Here is a 16,286-nt window from a genome sequence, read left to right on the forward strand (position 1 = left end):
CTCGGATAGAGAACTGGTTGGCAGACAGGAAGCAAAGAGTTGGAATAAACGGGTCTTTTTCCGAGTGGCAGGCAGTGACTAGTGGGGTACCGCAAGGATTGGTGCTAGGACCCCAGCTATTCACTATATATATTAATGATCTAGACGAGGGAACTAGATGGAATATCTCCAAGTTTGCAGACGACACAAAGCTGGGTGGGCGTGTGTGCTGTGAGGAGGATGCAGATAAACTCCAGTATGATTTGGATAGATTGGGTGATTGGGCAGATGCATGGCAGATGCAGTATAATGTGGATAAATGCGAGGCAAAAACAGGAAGGCAGATTATTATCTGAATGGCAATAGATTGGGAAAAGGGGAAGTGCAGTGAGACCTGGGTGTCCTTGTGCACCAGTCGCTGAAGGTAAGCATGCAGGTGCAGCAGGCGGTTAAGAAGGCAAATGGTATGTTGGCCTTCATAGCGAGAGGATTCGAGTACAGGAACAAGGATGTCTTGCTGCAGTTGTACAGGGCCTTGGTGAGATCACACCTTGAGTATTGTGTGCAGTTTTGTTCACCTTATCTGAGGAAGGATGTTCTTGCCATGGAGGGAGTGCAGCGAAGATTCACCAGACTGATACCTGGGATGACAGGAATGACGTATGAAGAGAGATTGGGTCGATTGGGCTTGTATTTGCTGGAGTTTAGAAGAATGAGAGGGGATTTCATTGAAACTTATAAAATTCTAACAGGACTAGATGTAGGAAGGATGTTCCCGATGGCGGGGGAGTCCAGAACCAGAGGTCACAGTCTAAGGATAAGGGGTAAGCCATTTTGGACTGAGATGAGGAATTTCTTCACCCAGAGAGTGCTGAACCTGTGGAATTCTCTACCACAGAAGGCAGTTGAGGCCAATTCATTAAATATATTCAAGAAGGACTTAGATATATTTCTTAAGGCTAAAGGGATCAAGGGATATGGGGAGAAGGCAGGGACAGTGTACTGAATTTGGAAGATCAGCCATGATCTCATGAAATGGCGGAACAGGCTCGAGGGGCTGAATGGCCAACTCCTGCTCCTAACTTCTATGTTTATAGAGAGGGTGAATACTGTGCATCCAATCACCTAAAGGGGACCAGCTGTTAATAGAAACTGGATACCCCAATATTCTGCTACATTCTCGTCGGGATCAGATAACCTGTATCTCAACTTTAGCGCAGTGCCAGTGGGTGGTGCACAGTGGGGAATCATGAATCTCCAATTGATTCCACAAGAAAGTTAAGGACTTGCTTACTTGTGACACAAGCTAGATTTGTACAATCACTAATTTTGTCATCTGTTTGCACAATAAGTAAAATAGATTTGTTCTAAATGATTACCTTTTGTTTGTAAATATTTTTTCCCTACAGAATATTTACCTGCATAAATTTGTTTAACAGCGCATTTCCAAGATCCAATTTAACACCCCATAGCGGGACCATGGAAACTATTTGTGTGCCTCGTCAAGTGTATTACTAAAATGGTGACAAGATCTGTATGTTGTGACTGGCACCAGTGATTCTGTGAAGCTTTTGGTCCTATTTATTTGGCAGTTAAGTCTTAGGATAAAAATTATTCAAGAGCCAGATCATTCAACCAAATTTCAAGGCTTCGGAGTTGTATGTCAGTCTGCATATTTAAAGCCGCTTGGAGTGGAGTTGTGTGTGGAAGCTGGTGTGCATTGTAGGCACAAGCATGTACTCTTAAAGTCTTAATACCAAGGCGTTTAATCTAGAATTTGAGGTTTTTTTTTTTTTAATGTTTCTGGTGAAGTCCGACTCTCAACACTTAATTGATTTATTTGGTTTGAGTGGCTAGTGAGGGAATTGAAATGTCTGAACCTTAAGGAGGAAGAGCCGATGGCTCCAGAAGAGGAGGTTTGGATTAGCTAGGGAGAAGTGCACTTAACTGTAGCTTGCAACTGGAGCAACTATTGTTGGAGTGCATCAGAGAGTAGTACGTCATAGCATTGAGAATATTATAGATCCATTTGACGCCGCTGCATGTTTGGTAATAAAAAGAAATGAGTCACCAGTGTCTAAACCATCTTATGTTATAAAGTAAGATGATGATATCTGCTTACTTGATAATGTAGTTTGGGCTCATTAAGTGAAACTGTTTGTAAATGAACAGACATTTCACTTTCTGTATTTTCATTTTGATTAATCACGTTAGAAAGGGGATCCAAGGCATCGCGTTTCATACTAAAGCTTCCCCTTTTATGCTGATGTAATTCCCAGGACAGCTGAACCAAAACTGCATTTCCTTGCCATTGTGAAATGCAGGCTTTTGATTTCAGTTACAGAATGATATTGTTGCTCATGTTGCTGACATGTATCAGCTGTGGCTCAGTTGGTAGCACACTCGCCTGAGTCAGAAGGTTGTGGGTTCAAGTCCCATTCCAGGGATTTGAGCACTTAAAGCTCGGCTGACACTCCAGTGCAGTGCTGAGGGAGTGCTGCACTGTCAGAGGTGCCGTCTTTCGGATGAGACATTAAACCGAGGCTCTGTCTGCTCTCTCAGGTGGACAAAAAAAGATCCCATGGCACTATTTCGAAGAAGAGCAGGGGAGTTATCCCCGGTGTCCTGGCCAATATTTATCCCTCAACCAACATAACAAAAAAACAGACTGACTGGTTATTATCACATTGCTGTTTGTGGGGGTTTGCTCTGTGCAAATTGGCTGCCGCGTTTCCCACATTACAACAGTGATTACACACCAAAAGTACTTCATTGGCTGTAAAGCGCTTTGAGACGTCCGGTGGTCGTGAAAGGCGCTATATAAATGCAAGTCTGTTCGTTCGTTCTCTTTCTTATGGGTATATAAGGGAAATTGCCTTTTTGACTCGAGTATTATTGTGTGAACAATTGTAAATTGGCTAGAGATGGCATGTATAGTGTCGCGCAGACATCTGTTGGTAGGACTGCTCTGTTGCAGGTAAAGCTGTTTCAAGCCAATCCCATAAGCTTTTCAAAATAGGTTTTGTACTATTCTAGAAGTCACAGGTGATCATGTAAAATATCACTGAATTTAAAGTGGTGCTGCAAATCAATAAAGTACTCCAAGTACAGAAGTTGAAACCAATTCAAACTGAATTAGTTGTGCTTATTTTAATATTTTGTAGTTCAAAGAATGTGACTAAGCATAGCAGGATGAGTAACATTCAGTCAACTATATGTAAATTAGCTGTATGATAAATTCAGTTGTAGCATGACTTTTTACATTAATCAACTACAATGTAGAAAGGTTACAGAAGCCTTATGACTAGCAACCTCGAGGGTATGGGTTTAAATTCCACCATGACAAATTGTGAAATTGAATTCAATAAATCTGGCATTTGTGGCATCATAAAAACAAATGACCATGAAGGTTGTCATAAAACCCAACTGGTTCACCTAATATCCTTAGAGTCATAAAGTTATACAGCACAGAAAGAGGCCCTTCGGCCCATCGTGTCCGCACTGGCCATCAAGCCCTATCTATTCTAATCCCATTTTCCAGCACTTGGTCCGTAGCCTTGTATGCTATGGCGTTTCAAGTGCTCATCTGAATGCTTCTTGAATGTTGTGAGGGTTCCTGCCTCTACCACCATTTCAGGCAGTGAGTTCCAGATTTCAACCACCCTCTGGATGAAAAAGTTTTTCCTCAAATCCCCTCTAAACCTCCTGCCCCTTACCTTGAAACTATGCCCCCTGGTTATTGACCCCTCTACTAAGGAGAAAAGTTCCTTTCTATCTACCTTATCTATGCCCCTCATAATTTTGTACACCTTAATCAGGTTCCCCCCTCAGCCTTCTCTGCTCTAAGGAAAACAACCCCAGCCGGTCCAGTCTCTCGTCATAGTAGAAACGCTCCAGCCCAGGTAACATCCTGGTGCATCTCTGCACCCTCTCCAATGCAATCACACCCTTTCTATAGTGTGCTGACCAGAACTGTACATAGTATTCCAGTTGTGGCCTAACTAGCGTTTTGTACAGCTCCATCATAACCTCCCTGCTCTTGCCTTCATTAGCCAAGGCATAGAATATAAGTATCCCATATGCCTCTTTAACCACCTTATCTACCTGTCCTGCTGCCTTCAGGGATCTATGTACATGCACACCAAGGTCCCTCTGAACCTCTGTCCTTCCTAGGATCCTACCATTCATTGTGTATTCCCTTGCCTTGTTAGTCCTCCCAAAATGCATCACCTCACACTTTTCAGGGTTAAATTCCATTTGCCAGTGTTCTGCCCATCTGACCAACCCGTCTATCATCCTGTAGCCTGAGGCTTTCCTCCTCGCTATTTACCACTCCACCAATTTTCGTGTCATCTGCGAACTTACTGATCATACCTCCTACATTCATATCTAAATCATTAATGTACACTACAAACAGCAAGAGACCCAGCACCGATCCCTGCGGTACACCACTGGACACAGGCTTCCAGTCACAAAAACAACCTTCGACCATCACCCTCTGCCTCCTGCCACAAAGCCAATTTTGGATCCAATGTGCCAAATTGCCCTAGATCCCATGGGCTCTTACCACCTTGACCAGTCTCCCATGCGGAACTTTGTCAAATGCCTTACTGAAGTCCATGTAGACTACATCAACTGCACGACCCTCATCCACACACCTAGTCACCCCCTCAAAAAATTCAATCAAATTGGTTAGACATGATCTCCCCCTGACAAAGCCATGCTGACTATCCTTGATTAATCCTTGCTTCTCCAAGTGGAGACTAATTCTGTCCCTCAGAATTTTTTCTAATAATTTCTCTATCACTGATGTTCGGTTCACTGGCCTGTAATTCCCAGGTTTATCCCTACTGCCCTTCTTGAATAATGGTAGTACATCAGCTGTCCTCCAGTCCTCTGGTACCTCCCCTGTGGCCAGAGAGGTTCTGAAAATTTGTGTCACAGCCCCTGCAATCTCCTCCCTTGCCTCAAACAGCAGCCTGGGATACATCTCGTCAGGGCCTGGGGATTTTTCCACTTTTAAGCCCGCTAAAGCCACTAGTACCTCCTCCCTCTCAATGCTAATTTGTTCAAGTATATCACAATCCTTCAGTGAACAGACCTACCTGGTCTGGCCTATATGTAATTTCAGTTCCACACTATGTGGTTGACTCTTCATGCCCTCAGGATGACTAGGGATGGACAATGAATACTGCCTGAACACTTCCCAAGAACATAAAAAAGCTGCTCTGAATCCCAATGCTGTAAGTGATGCTGAAACTCACTGGAGGGAATTTTTCCGGGGGTGAGCGGGCGCGTTTGGTGGCGGGTCAGATGAGAATTTTTTTTTTTTGACAGCAGGTAGGGAACCCGCTGTTAACCCACCGACCACCACGCTAGTTTCCCAGATGTATGGTCTGTCATCGCTGAACAGACCCGACACCAAGCGGCGGGGGAGGCAATTTAGATGATTAAGAGCTTGTTAACAACCACGTAAACACTATTTTAAGCTCACCTTTAAATTTTAAGAGTTCGCCCACGACCTCCCCGCTGCTCGGGGATCATGTCAGGTAAGCAGGTTTGGTGTTGTCACCATGGGATCATTTCTTTACTTGACAGCTGCAAATGTGCTATAAAAGCTCCCATTTCATAGCTGTTCACTTTCCAAGGTCAGAAGCTGTTGCTTACTGCATTTGGAAGACAGATTGAGCTTTATGCTCCAGTGTCACCTTATTAGAACAACCTCTCTCCCCATTGACATTACTTCTGTCATCTCAACCTCACCTGCCATATATTACATCAGCATCAATGCCCTTGAAACTATCTCACCTTGGTCCTCAGAATCCCAACACCAGCAGCACCAACAACAACACCAACCTTCTCCGCAATCATCTGATGCTGCACAGGACACAGGGCATCAGCACCTGATCATATTGCTGGCCGGGAGGCCAGGGATGGACTCACCATGGCCTGATTTACTTCACTTGATGCTGTACACCCTGGCTGCCACATGATGCGCCAGGTTGGCACCACACCACATCAACACCATAAAGCATCCCTGCAATGTCCAAGCCATTCCTTTCACACTCACCACCATTGCTGGGGGGTACCGTTATGTCTCACCATTCACTGCAGCTCACTAAGCCACTTCCAAAGGTTCACACAAATCTGTCGAAGACCGGAAAGTGTTGCACGTTAAGATTTCAATGTTTGACAGCATATTAACAGAAATTTCACATGAACATTGGCTAAAACACCCAAGTTTTCCCCATGTGTAGTGTTAGTTGGTATGATTGGACTAGGATGAGGGTGAGTATGAGGGGTGGCTAGTGAGATGGTGGTGATAATGTAGATAGAGAGGGATGGGTGGAGGTGCAAGGTAAGTTGGTGTGAGTAAGGATGTGCAAGAGTAGGGTAGGGAAGGCAGAGTGATGGGGATGTGATGAGTGGCACAACAGGATGAGGTTGAGTGGCTTGGCAGTTTCATGATCTACTGAGATCATTGAAAGGTTTGCGCCACTGCACCCAGGTACTCCTGACGACATCTCTACTTGTGTCCTCCTGTGCAATGTGCAACCAGGCTGCATTGATCTCCTGGGGAGGTCTCTTCCACCCATGGGAAGGGAAGAGAACCTCCCTGCGTGCATAAGCATATGGGGTGAGTCATGGGAGAGCCTGGGTGCAGCCGTGCACCTTTGTGCAGTGCTGGTCAGTGTTTGCAGCACCTCAATGCTGCAGAACACTGACAGCACAAATGTCAAAATCAATTTGCGCATGGTCCCTTTAAGGAAACCAGTTGATGACGCGTCATCAAGTGACGTCATCAGACCGGCTTCCTTCAGTTGGCCGGGAAATGCGCTGGGCGGGCTTAACAAGGCCAATCAGCATAAGATCATTTTGGACAGTGGGCTGGAGCCAGCAACAGGGTCGCAACCCACCACTGACCCCAGCCGCACCCGGACCTGCCGAGGTTGGGGAACGCGTGGCCACTGTGATTGATATAAACCTTGACTTAAGGTAGCCACAGCTACTGTTGTCAGGAGGAAGTGCTTTCTGGAATAACTGGCTTGCTTCAAGACCTAATCACAGTCTGCAGGATAGCACCTGTTGGCTTCTATTTGCCTCAAGTACTTTATGTACACACAGGTGGAGGTATTCATTAAAACTAGGCTGGATAAAACAAAATAAATGCATCACTCTTATAATGAATGTTTTAGCAGCTGTCAATACACTGGATTATAGCTTTGAGTTATTGGCCTAGATTTTCTGCCCTTTCTCCACTGATTTTTCAACATGGCTGGGACAGGATAATTGTCCAGGGACCCGTTCTCTCGAGTACCTGCCCATTTTTTGCATCCAAGTAATTTCCTGGCAGAGGTGATGGAGAACATACAATGCACTCTGCCTTGTAATAGTATGCAAGGGATGGAAATATGCCATGCAAAGTATTTTCCATGATATGCATCATAGCAGTGCTGGGTGTGAGACATCCCTTTTTGTCTGAGGCATCCAGCATTGCTATGTGTGGTGGTTGGGGCATTTAAATTTTAAAGGGTCAAAAAGTCAATACATTTGTCAGGGCAATCATGCTGCAACTATTTCTCCCCCCCCCCCCCCCCCCCCCCCTTAAAAACTCACTTGTGCTTTCCAAAATTATCTAAATGACCTTGAATGTGGAATATTGTCTGGAGCCAGGGGTGCCTCTCTCTCTCTCTCTCTCTCTCTCTCTCTCTCTCTATAAATGTATTTGTAATCATTACAATTTACCTCACAGTTCTACCTTGACTGTTTGTTGCTTTTGTATTGCCATCTCAGTAGTCACTACCTTAGATTCACACTTGGATCTCTCAAAGTCTCACCATAAACCCTAGAATGAAAGTGGAAAAGATTGAACAGTTTTATTAAACACTGATAATTTGTTACTCACTCCTTTTATAATATGGATTCTAAGTTAACCAGTACACACATGTTTTGTTCATGGTAAAATTACTTTGCAGCTTTCATACAGAATATGGTTCTCTTTAATTGGTTACTTTCTATTTTAGTTATTCACCATATTATACAAAGTCTTTCTCCTCACTTTCAATGTTTTATTCCATCATATTACATAAAATTAAACATCCCTTCAAATTCCAAAGATTTGCAACTTAAAAAAAAAATGGTGTTAAAAGTTCTGAAGTTAAACTAGCAAAAGTTGTATTGTTTCCTTCTGACATGTTATCCGTGCAGCATTCCTCTTGGTACATTAAATGCTTCATCATTTTTCATTGTTTGTTCCTTGCACAGGTGTAATAAAAACAGCAGAACTTCTGGACCGCGAAACGACTTCACATTACTGGCTAACGGTCTATGCCACAGACCTCGGAGTGGTGCCTCTCTTCTCCTTCATTGAAGTGTATGTTGAAATTGAGGATGTTAACGATAATGCTCCACAGACATCTGAGCCAGTTTATTACCCTGAAGTCATGGAAAACACTCCTAAAGATGTGTCAGTTGTACAGATTGAGGCGTCTGACCCAGATTCCAGTTCCAGTGACAGGCTGAGCTATAAGATTACTAGTGGCAACCCACAAGGTTTCTTCATCATAAACCAGAAGACTGGTAAGTGTTTATATTGGTTGTAATTGTTATGCCAGATGACTGAGATAATACTAGAATTTAAGTGTGCTGATACATTAAAACATCTCGGCATTAGATGGAAAATGAAGACACAATTGAAGTATCCTTTTTAGTTTCTTATTCAATATATGACTTTAAAAAAAATTCCCAATTTTTTTTTGCCTGTTGTGATTATCAAATCGTTATGAACTGTTTTTTAAATCACTTTTCTTCTTACCTTTGAAGTGTTTCAGCCTCCTGGTCCTTCTCTTTAATTGCTTACTTTCTATTTTAGTTATTCACCATATTACACACAGTCTTTTCTCTCTTTCAATTTTCTATTCCATCATATTGCATAAAATTAAATTATCCCTTCAAATTCCAGCCAATGTAAGGTTGCAATGACAGTTCCTCACTCACCCATCCAAGACACCTAAAATAAAATTAAGCACGAGTTAAACATTAAAAAAAATTACAAGTTGCCCACAATTTTTCCACCATCTTCCACAAGCAGCACAACAAGCTCCACTAGCCCTATGAACATCATCCACTATGGGGACACTCCCAACACCCCATAATTCACAATTTCCACCTGAGTAGCTGATTCCCCACATTTGGAAACCATCTAGCCTTGAGGTCCAACTAGCACCTTGTGCCACTGAATATCCTTGACCTTGCTGTCTGAATTTTGTCAATTCTCACTTCTCTCCTTTTGTGCGCTCTGTTCTGTTTCTTTCCTCCTGTTGCACCTTCAAGCGCTTCACCAGAAGGGCCACTGAGGATGAAAAGCAACAGTTAGGGGCATTGAGCAGTGCAGGAAAATCCTTTGTGGGGGAAAAAAAATTATCAAAAAATCTCTGTGACAGAGGGGCACATTTATTTCTTCAGTTACCTAGCTGCAATGAATGGGATCATTATTTATGTATTCAATTTATAAAACAAGATATGTAAGTAATGCCACAGGTGATTCACTGGGGTTAGATATGAAGATGAAAGCCTGATGCTTTCCTTTTTAAGGTCAGCACTCTTGCCTCTTGCTACCATGTTATTCCTCCAGTTTGGAAGCAGACTGTCTCAGCAACAAACTTCTCAGCACCCCATTACTACTGCTCCATAATTAGCCATCAGATCATTTGTTTCTGTAAGGTAGGGCCAATTGTGCCAGTTTTTTTCTCCCCACTGTGGCTATGCCATACTTTGTCTGATAACCTGGCAGAACATGTAGTTCTGAAGCACTTGTGACCCTATGCTTAAAAGTAATTGTGTTGTTTCAAAAATAAGTTGACTGATAGGTGGAAAATTACATTTTAATTAGACCCTGCAACACATTTGAGGATCAAAACTCATTTAAAAGAATGTTTGTGGATAATGTGAAAGAGTTTGGAATGCACTGTACTAATCATAATTACCGTTTTGAAGTATAAAACTGGTTGATATTATAGGCTACAGAATTGTGTAATCACCATTTTTATTGATGAGGTAAACATTAGAAGCCTGCACTAAATGTGACAGTATTATGCTACTGATTATATTCAGCTAATGCTTTTCTGACTCTATCAGTTTTGTATTGTACATAAACCGATTTTTAGTTCCGAATTACACGGGCATCCGATTCGATATCGCCCGTTTTACACTATTGCCAAAAGTTAAAATTACTATCGGCTCCTTGAAGCTCAACAAACTCCAAACTTAATACACATAATTATAATTATTAATAATGCAGTCTGCCAAATACAGCATTGTGCAACTCTTCCCAAAAACAGAAGTAAAGAACCAACGGAAATGCTAATGTAAATGAGGACAATTGATGTGTGATTCCTCCCTCATTTTGGCTATACTTCAGAATAATTTGTTATACAGCAAGGTTATTCACTAACTTTTGGTCCAGGGCCCCAATCTCAAGCAGTGACTTGCTTGAGCACTCTCTGGCTGTCACCAACATTTCGATGAAGTGTAATGGTGGGAGGTTCCCCAATTAAATTATCTGTAATAACAGTTAACTCATGGCTGATACGTTTATTTAGTACTTGTTAGATTCCTTAAGAGATTATGTAAGTGGTTATACAGGTGAAGGAGATTTAGAAGTTGTGTATCTTCATCAGCGTGTATCAAATATTTATAGATTTATTTAGTTTTACTATAACCACCACTCACTATATATAACTATGAAGATTAGAATTATTATGATGTTGTGAAAATAGACCATGTAAAACTACTTTTTTGTGCACACATATGAGCCCTACCCACTCTCTAAATATAAGTGTTTTGAATTCATCTTCATCCAAAAATTCAGTCAAGCATTCTGATCATTTTATATCTTGTATAAAATAAGTGGGTTACTGAGATTATTTTAGGAAACCGTGGTTGGTTAAAAGTGCTAATCTACTTGGTATTTTTCCATTCTAGTTGGGTTGTAACATAATGAAGAGTCATAAAGCCACTTCAAGGGACATTATGTACATCCCTGCTTTTTAATCTGGTTTGTCAGCCCTTTTGATGGATACCGTGGCTTAATTTCTCAATCACGTGGACTCCAGACTGGTCTGATTACATTGAGCAAACAGAACATACTATTTAGAAATCTGTGCATAGAGCAAGATGTGGGTGGTCTCCACAAGACCCCATCAGTTTTCTTTTTAAAAAAAAAAAAAAAAAAAAATGGAATTCCCAACTTTAGTCTGTTCACCATAGTTTCTTTGATGCCTCTGGTGAATTTATGTGAACGTTTTTATGTGGGGTCAAAGTAATTGAAATTCGAAGAAAACGGCACCAATTGCAGCTGGGCTATTTGGAAGTGCTCAAAACCAAATAATTAAAGGAATTTCTTTTGTTCTTCATGTTTGTTTTTTCTCCCATTCTCTCCTGAAAGTGCTGATTCTTGCTGGGGATAATTCTGCAACTATTCATGTGAGTTTAGACCCTGTGTGTTAACATGATATTCAACTATATAAGGCTGTCAATCCAACCTGATCTGTTGTCACTCATCATCTACACACACCTTCCAACTGGAATCACCAGACAGAACGAAGGATCAGTAACTCTGGCTAATATTTTTCTCCATCAGTCCAGGGGCTTTTGTCACACCCTAATTATTTCCCTTGCGGAGCTCTGTTAACTGAGAGCTCAGAGAATTGAACCTGGGAACTTCTGGTCCAGGTGACCCAATATTGCTTCAGGCAGTGTCTTTTTCCAGTAGTCTATTGACACTTGATTATCGCTAAAGTGCTCCAGACAGTGGGAGCACAAATTGGAAAATTGCACACCCCCAGCCCATGATTTTCATTTGTGGATTTTATGGACTTATAGTCATCAGGTGGCGGGTATGCAATTTCCCAATATGTCCTGCTAGCATGTATCGGGAGCGCCAAAGCAGAAAATCGCCCCAACTATTTTTTTGTAATTTCTTGATTGGATGTATCACGTTCAAGCGTTGAAGGTTAAAGGCATTGTTAGTCTTTGTAGATGCGCTTCAAATTTAATTAAAATAACAAATTGAACAGTAACAGGTTTTTGAAATTGCAATAATATGTAAACACAAGTCTAGAAATGACTCTTTTTGTTAACATATGAATGTTTAATGCATTCAGAAGACATTCCTCTATCTGCTATTTTAATAGAGGCAGTAACCTGAACACAATTAAAATAGGGGACACAAATGCTTTAAACATTTGTATATTAATATTGTAAACAGTTATTTCCAGGCTTTAGTGTTACAAAATTAATATTCAAGCATTATCATTAATTCAGTCAAACATTTCAGAATTTGACCAAACTTTTATTTTGTTTACTTGGTCACCCAATTAGAAAAAGTTAAACAGCATTTGGTTTGTATCAGTGTCAAAAAAAATCAAAGTTTTAATTTGTTTAATTATTAAATGTTATACTGTTCTGTGCATGGGTCTAGTTTTACTTAGTAATTACAAAAATCTTATTTTGCAGTTATTTGGTGATAGTTTTCAAATTCTGTAAATTTTCTATGAATACTCTGATCAAAAATTTAAACCTTAAGCCTGAAGAGTAGACTTTTTTAAGTAACTGTGTGTAGCATCTGTTGTATCTTTTATGAGTCTGAGGATAGGAGAGAGCACTTCTGAATGCTCAAATCTTTGAGGATTAAAGAAGGGCAATCTTAACTGAAATTAAGTTGCAGTGCATTCTTTGTCATCGTTTGGAAATTTATATCCACTCTCAATGGAATTTCTATAGTCTTGCTTTGAAAGGAATGAGAAGTGTGTGTGAAATTTCTGCCCTTCTCTGGCGCCAGATAATCTTAAACAGTGCTTTAGGTCAAATCTTTCTGTAGAGTTCATAGTGAAGCTCTCGGCTAGACTGGGCAGGGGGTGGTGCATTTAGCTTTCAGATTTCACCCAGTTACAAGCTTTTACCTTTTAATGTGGAACACTTGGAAGCCATTTATCTGCATTGTTCCATTACCCTGTAAAAGCTGTTGGCTGATTGAGTCTTGCTTAATTTGTTGCTGTTCATGCAGTCTGCACCACCTCGCTGTGCTCACCCTATTTAGGCCCCTACTCAAAGAGCTTTTGCCGATCTGTTAACATCAGGTTTTTAAAAAAATTGTCGCAGAATATTTTAAAAGTTCCAAGAATGTCCATTTCTAGAAAATTGGATAAAACCACACTTAAGCAGAGTCATGAATTTGGGATTCTGGATTTCTATGTATTCTTAGGTGGAAAAGGGAACTTTTTATTTAACAAAATGGGTATGTCCGTGCTGGGGAATATAAGATTTTCCCTTTCATCACTCAGTGTGTTCATGAAGTACACCCATGCCATGTATAGTACAAGTTAGATGCAAAATAATGCTGCCCGTACCTTGTTTCAACAATATTAACTCCAATTTAAGAAGAATATTCCCTTCTACACTATTGTGACATTTTTCACTTCCCATACCAGCCATTCTTGTAGAATTTTTAAGTGAGTGCCAGTTTAGTAGCAATTGTGCAGCATTGTTGGCACAAATTGAGTTGTCAGCCTGTGCTCACTAGGAACTGGATGTAACTGCCAAACCATTCCCATTGGCCCCTTATGGTTAGCAGAGAAAAACCTGGCCTGGATTGGAGCCTAGGTTCTAGAGGTGAAAGGATAACAACAACAATGCATGTGTATACAGCGCCTTAACAAAGAAAAATATCCCAAGGCGCTTCACAGAGGCATAAGGAAAAATTGACTACCGAGCCAAATAAGGAGAGATTAGGAGGGTGACCAAGTAATTGGTCAAAGAGCTAGGTTTTGAGAAGGAGAGGGAGCTGGAGAGCCAGAGGGGTTTAAGGAGCGATTTCCAGAGCAGGGAACCCAGGTGGCTGAAGGCATGGCCACCAATGGTGGACAGAAGGAAAGAGGATTAGCACAAGAGGCCAGGGTCAGAGGAACGGTAAGTTTTGGGGGAGGGGTTATAGTGCTGGAAAAGGTTACAGAGATAGAGGGAGGTGACGCCATGGAGGAATTTAAATACAAGGATGAGAATTTTAAATCTAAAACTTTGACCAGGAGCCATTGTAGGTCAGCGAGACAGTGGTGATGGGCCAACGAGACTTGGTGCAGTATAGGAATTGGGCAGCCGAATTTTGGATGAGTTCAAGACGATGGAGGGTGGAGGATGGGAGGCTGGCGAGGAGAGGATTAGAATAGTCATGCTAGACGTGGCAAAGGCATGGTTGATGGTTTCAGCGGCAGATGGGCTGAGGTAGCTGGTGCAGGGGGAGCTAACGTTGAAAGACTGGTAGATGGGTGGGGGGTGGTGGGGATGAAGGTTGGAGTCCAGATTTGGCTAACTACTCCCAGAGGCACAAATTTAGGTGAGTGGTGTGGGGCCCGCCAGAGGCCCCCAGTGGGGTCCTGGACATCCATAATTGTATAAAATCAACAAAATACTTGGGGATCTCTACCTACAACATATGTGCCATTTTTTTCAAGAGACCGTTAAAGTAAGTATGCATGTCACAAGGCATACGTTATACATGAATAGAATAGATAGTAGGGGATGTGGGCTAAAGGGTGTTTTACCCCAGCTAGTGCCAACTGTCTCTCCAATACTGCTGTCTTGTTGGAGTGCAGCTCCAACAACACTGAACAAGCTCGACACCATCCAGGACAAAGCTGTCCGCTTGATTTTCACCCCATCCACCACCTTAAACATTCACTCCCTCCACCACTGGCGTACCGTGGCCGCAGTGTGTACCATCGACCAGATGCACTGCAGCAACTCGCCAAGGCTTCTTCGGCAGTACCTCCCAAACCCGCGACCTCTACCACTTAGAAAGACAACAGCAGCAGGCACATAGGAACACCATCATCTGCAAGTTCCCCTCCAAGTCACACACCACCCTGACTTGGAAATATATTGCTGAATAAATCACAAAAAAATGCCCTGCTTTAAAAACATTAAATAGGATGGCTTGTCAGATCAGTAACCTTAAGAATGCAGACTGATCCTAAATCTGCACTCCAGTGACTTTCACTCTAAAACTAGAACTCTTCCCTTCATTGTTGCTGGGTCCAAATCCTGGAACTCCCTCCCTGACAGCACTGAGAGTACCTTCACCACACGGACTGCAGCGGTTGAAGAAGGTGGCTCACCACTGCCTTCTCGAGGGCAGTTAGGGATGGGCAATAAATGCTGGCTTTGCCAGCGACGCCCACATCCTGGAATGAATAAAAAAAACTCTTGCCAAAATTTGTGGTGGTGTTGTAAATTATCTTTCTATCTACTTTTAAGCTGCAGGTTCTGTTGGCTCAAATTCCAGTTTTCACTATTTGAGCAGTAAAGCTTTGTTTCTATTTCTCATATCTGTAATAATATATTGGCTCGGAATTTCCAGGGCCTATGACCGTGTACGAGCAGCGTACGCGGTTGTAAGTGCCCTGCAAGTTCTGGGTTTTTGCATGTGATGGGCATTCGCGAAAACCCGGAACTTACGATCTGTCAAGTTTCAGCTTGACAGATTGTACGAATCCGAAGGAAATGGACATTCGCTGGCACAGAGTCGGGCTATTTGCCCAACTCCTGCCCAGTGAATGCGCACGAAACCCTTATGCCTGGTAAATGCAGGCGTAAGGCCTTTTACCAGCGTAAGGGTTTAAATAAATAGTAAAATAAAATTTTTAATATCATTTAAACATCCAAAAACCTTAAAAATTAGTTTGTTATTCTTAGTCCCTTTAAAAAAAATGTTTAAATTTATTTTTCAAAATACTATATTTTTGTTTTAAATTTTTAATTAAATTGTATTTTAATTAATTAGGTTGTGTGAAAATGTATTTTTTATGTGATTCCTATTATGCTTATGGGGATTCCGTATGTAAATGGAATCCCTAGAAGTATAATAGGAATCCCCCTTTTTGATTGGTTGGCCTGGCCCACGTGGTCCCAGGGACGCTTGTGAACTGCATGCGCCCCTGGGATACGTGGGCCTCTGCCCCCTGGGAGTGGAACGAAGGTTCACCAGAATGGTTCCTGGGATGGGGGTATTGTCCTATGAGGAGAGATTGAGTAGACTAGGCCTATATTCTCTTAGAGTTTAGAAGAATGAGAGGTGATCTCATTGAAACATACAAAAGTCTTACAGGACTTGACAGGGTAGATGCAGGGAGGACATTTCCCCTGACTGGGGAGTCTAGAACCAGGGGTCACAGAATAAGGGTTGGCCATTTAGGACTGTGATGAGGAGAAATTTCTTCACTGAGGGTGGTGAATCTTTGGAATTCTTTACC

The 16,286-nt window shown here is 41.9% G+C and overlaps 1 protein-coding gene across 3 annotated transcripts in view; it reads left to right on the plus strand.

Annotated features, from left to right (window-relative positions):
* The window catches only part of fat1a (FAT atypical cadherin 1a), a 274,663-nt gene that overhangs the window by 96,764 nt on the left and 161,613 nt on the right, over nucleotides 1–16,286 (plus strand). For all 3 annotated transcript variants that reach the window (XM_085970887.1, XM_085970905.1, XM_085970896.1), the window contains exon 3: nucleotides 8,245–8,559. In XM_085970887.1, coding sequence (XP_085827013.1) covers nucleotides 8,245–8,559 — 315 coding nt within the window. The remainder of the gene's footprint in view (nucleotides 1–8,244; nucleotides 8,560–16,286) is intronic.

The sequence above is a fragment of the Somniosus microcephalus genome, chromosome 2, assembly GCF_052327205.1.
Source record: "Somniosus microcephalus isolate GS21.2 chromosome 2, FLI_Smic_1.0, whole genome shotgun sequence".
Classification (NCBI taxonomy): Eukaryota; Metazoa; Chordata; class Chondrichthyes; order Squaliformes; family Somniosidae; genus Somniosus; species Somniosus microcephalus.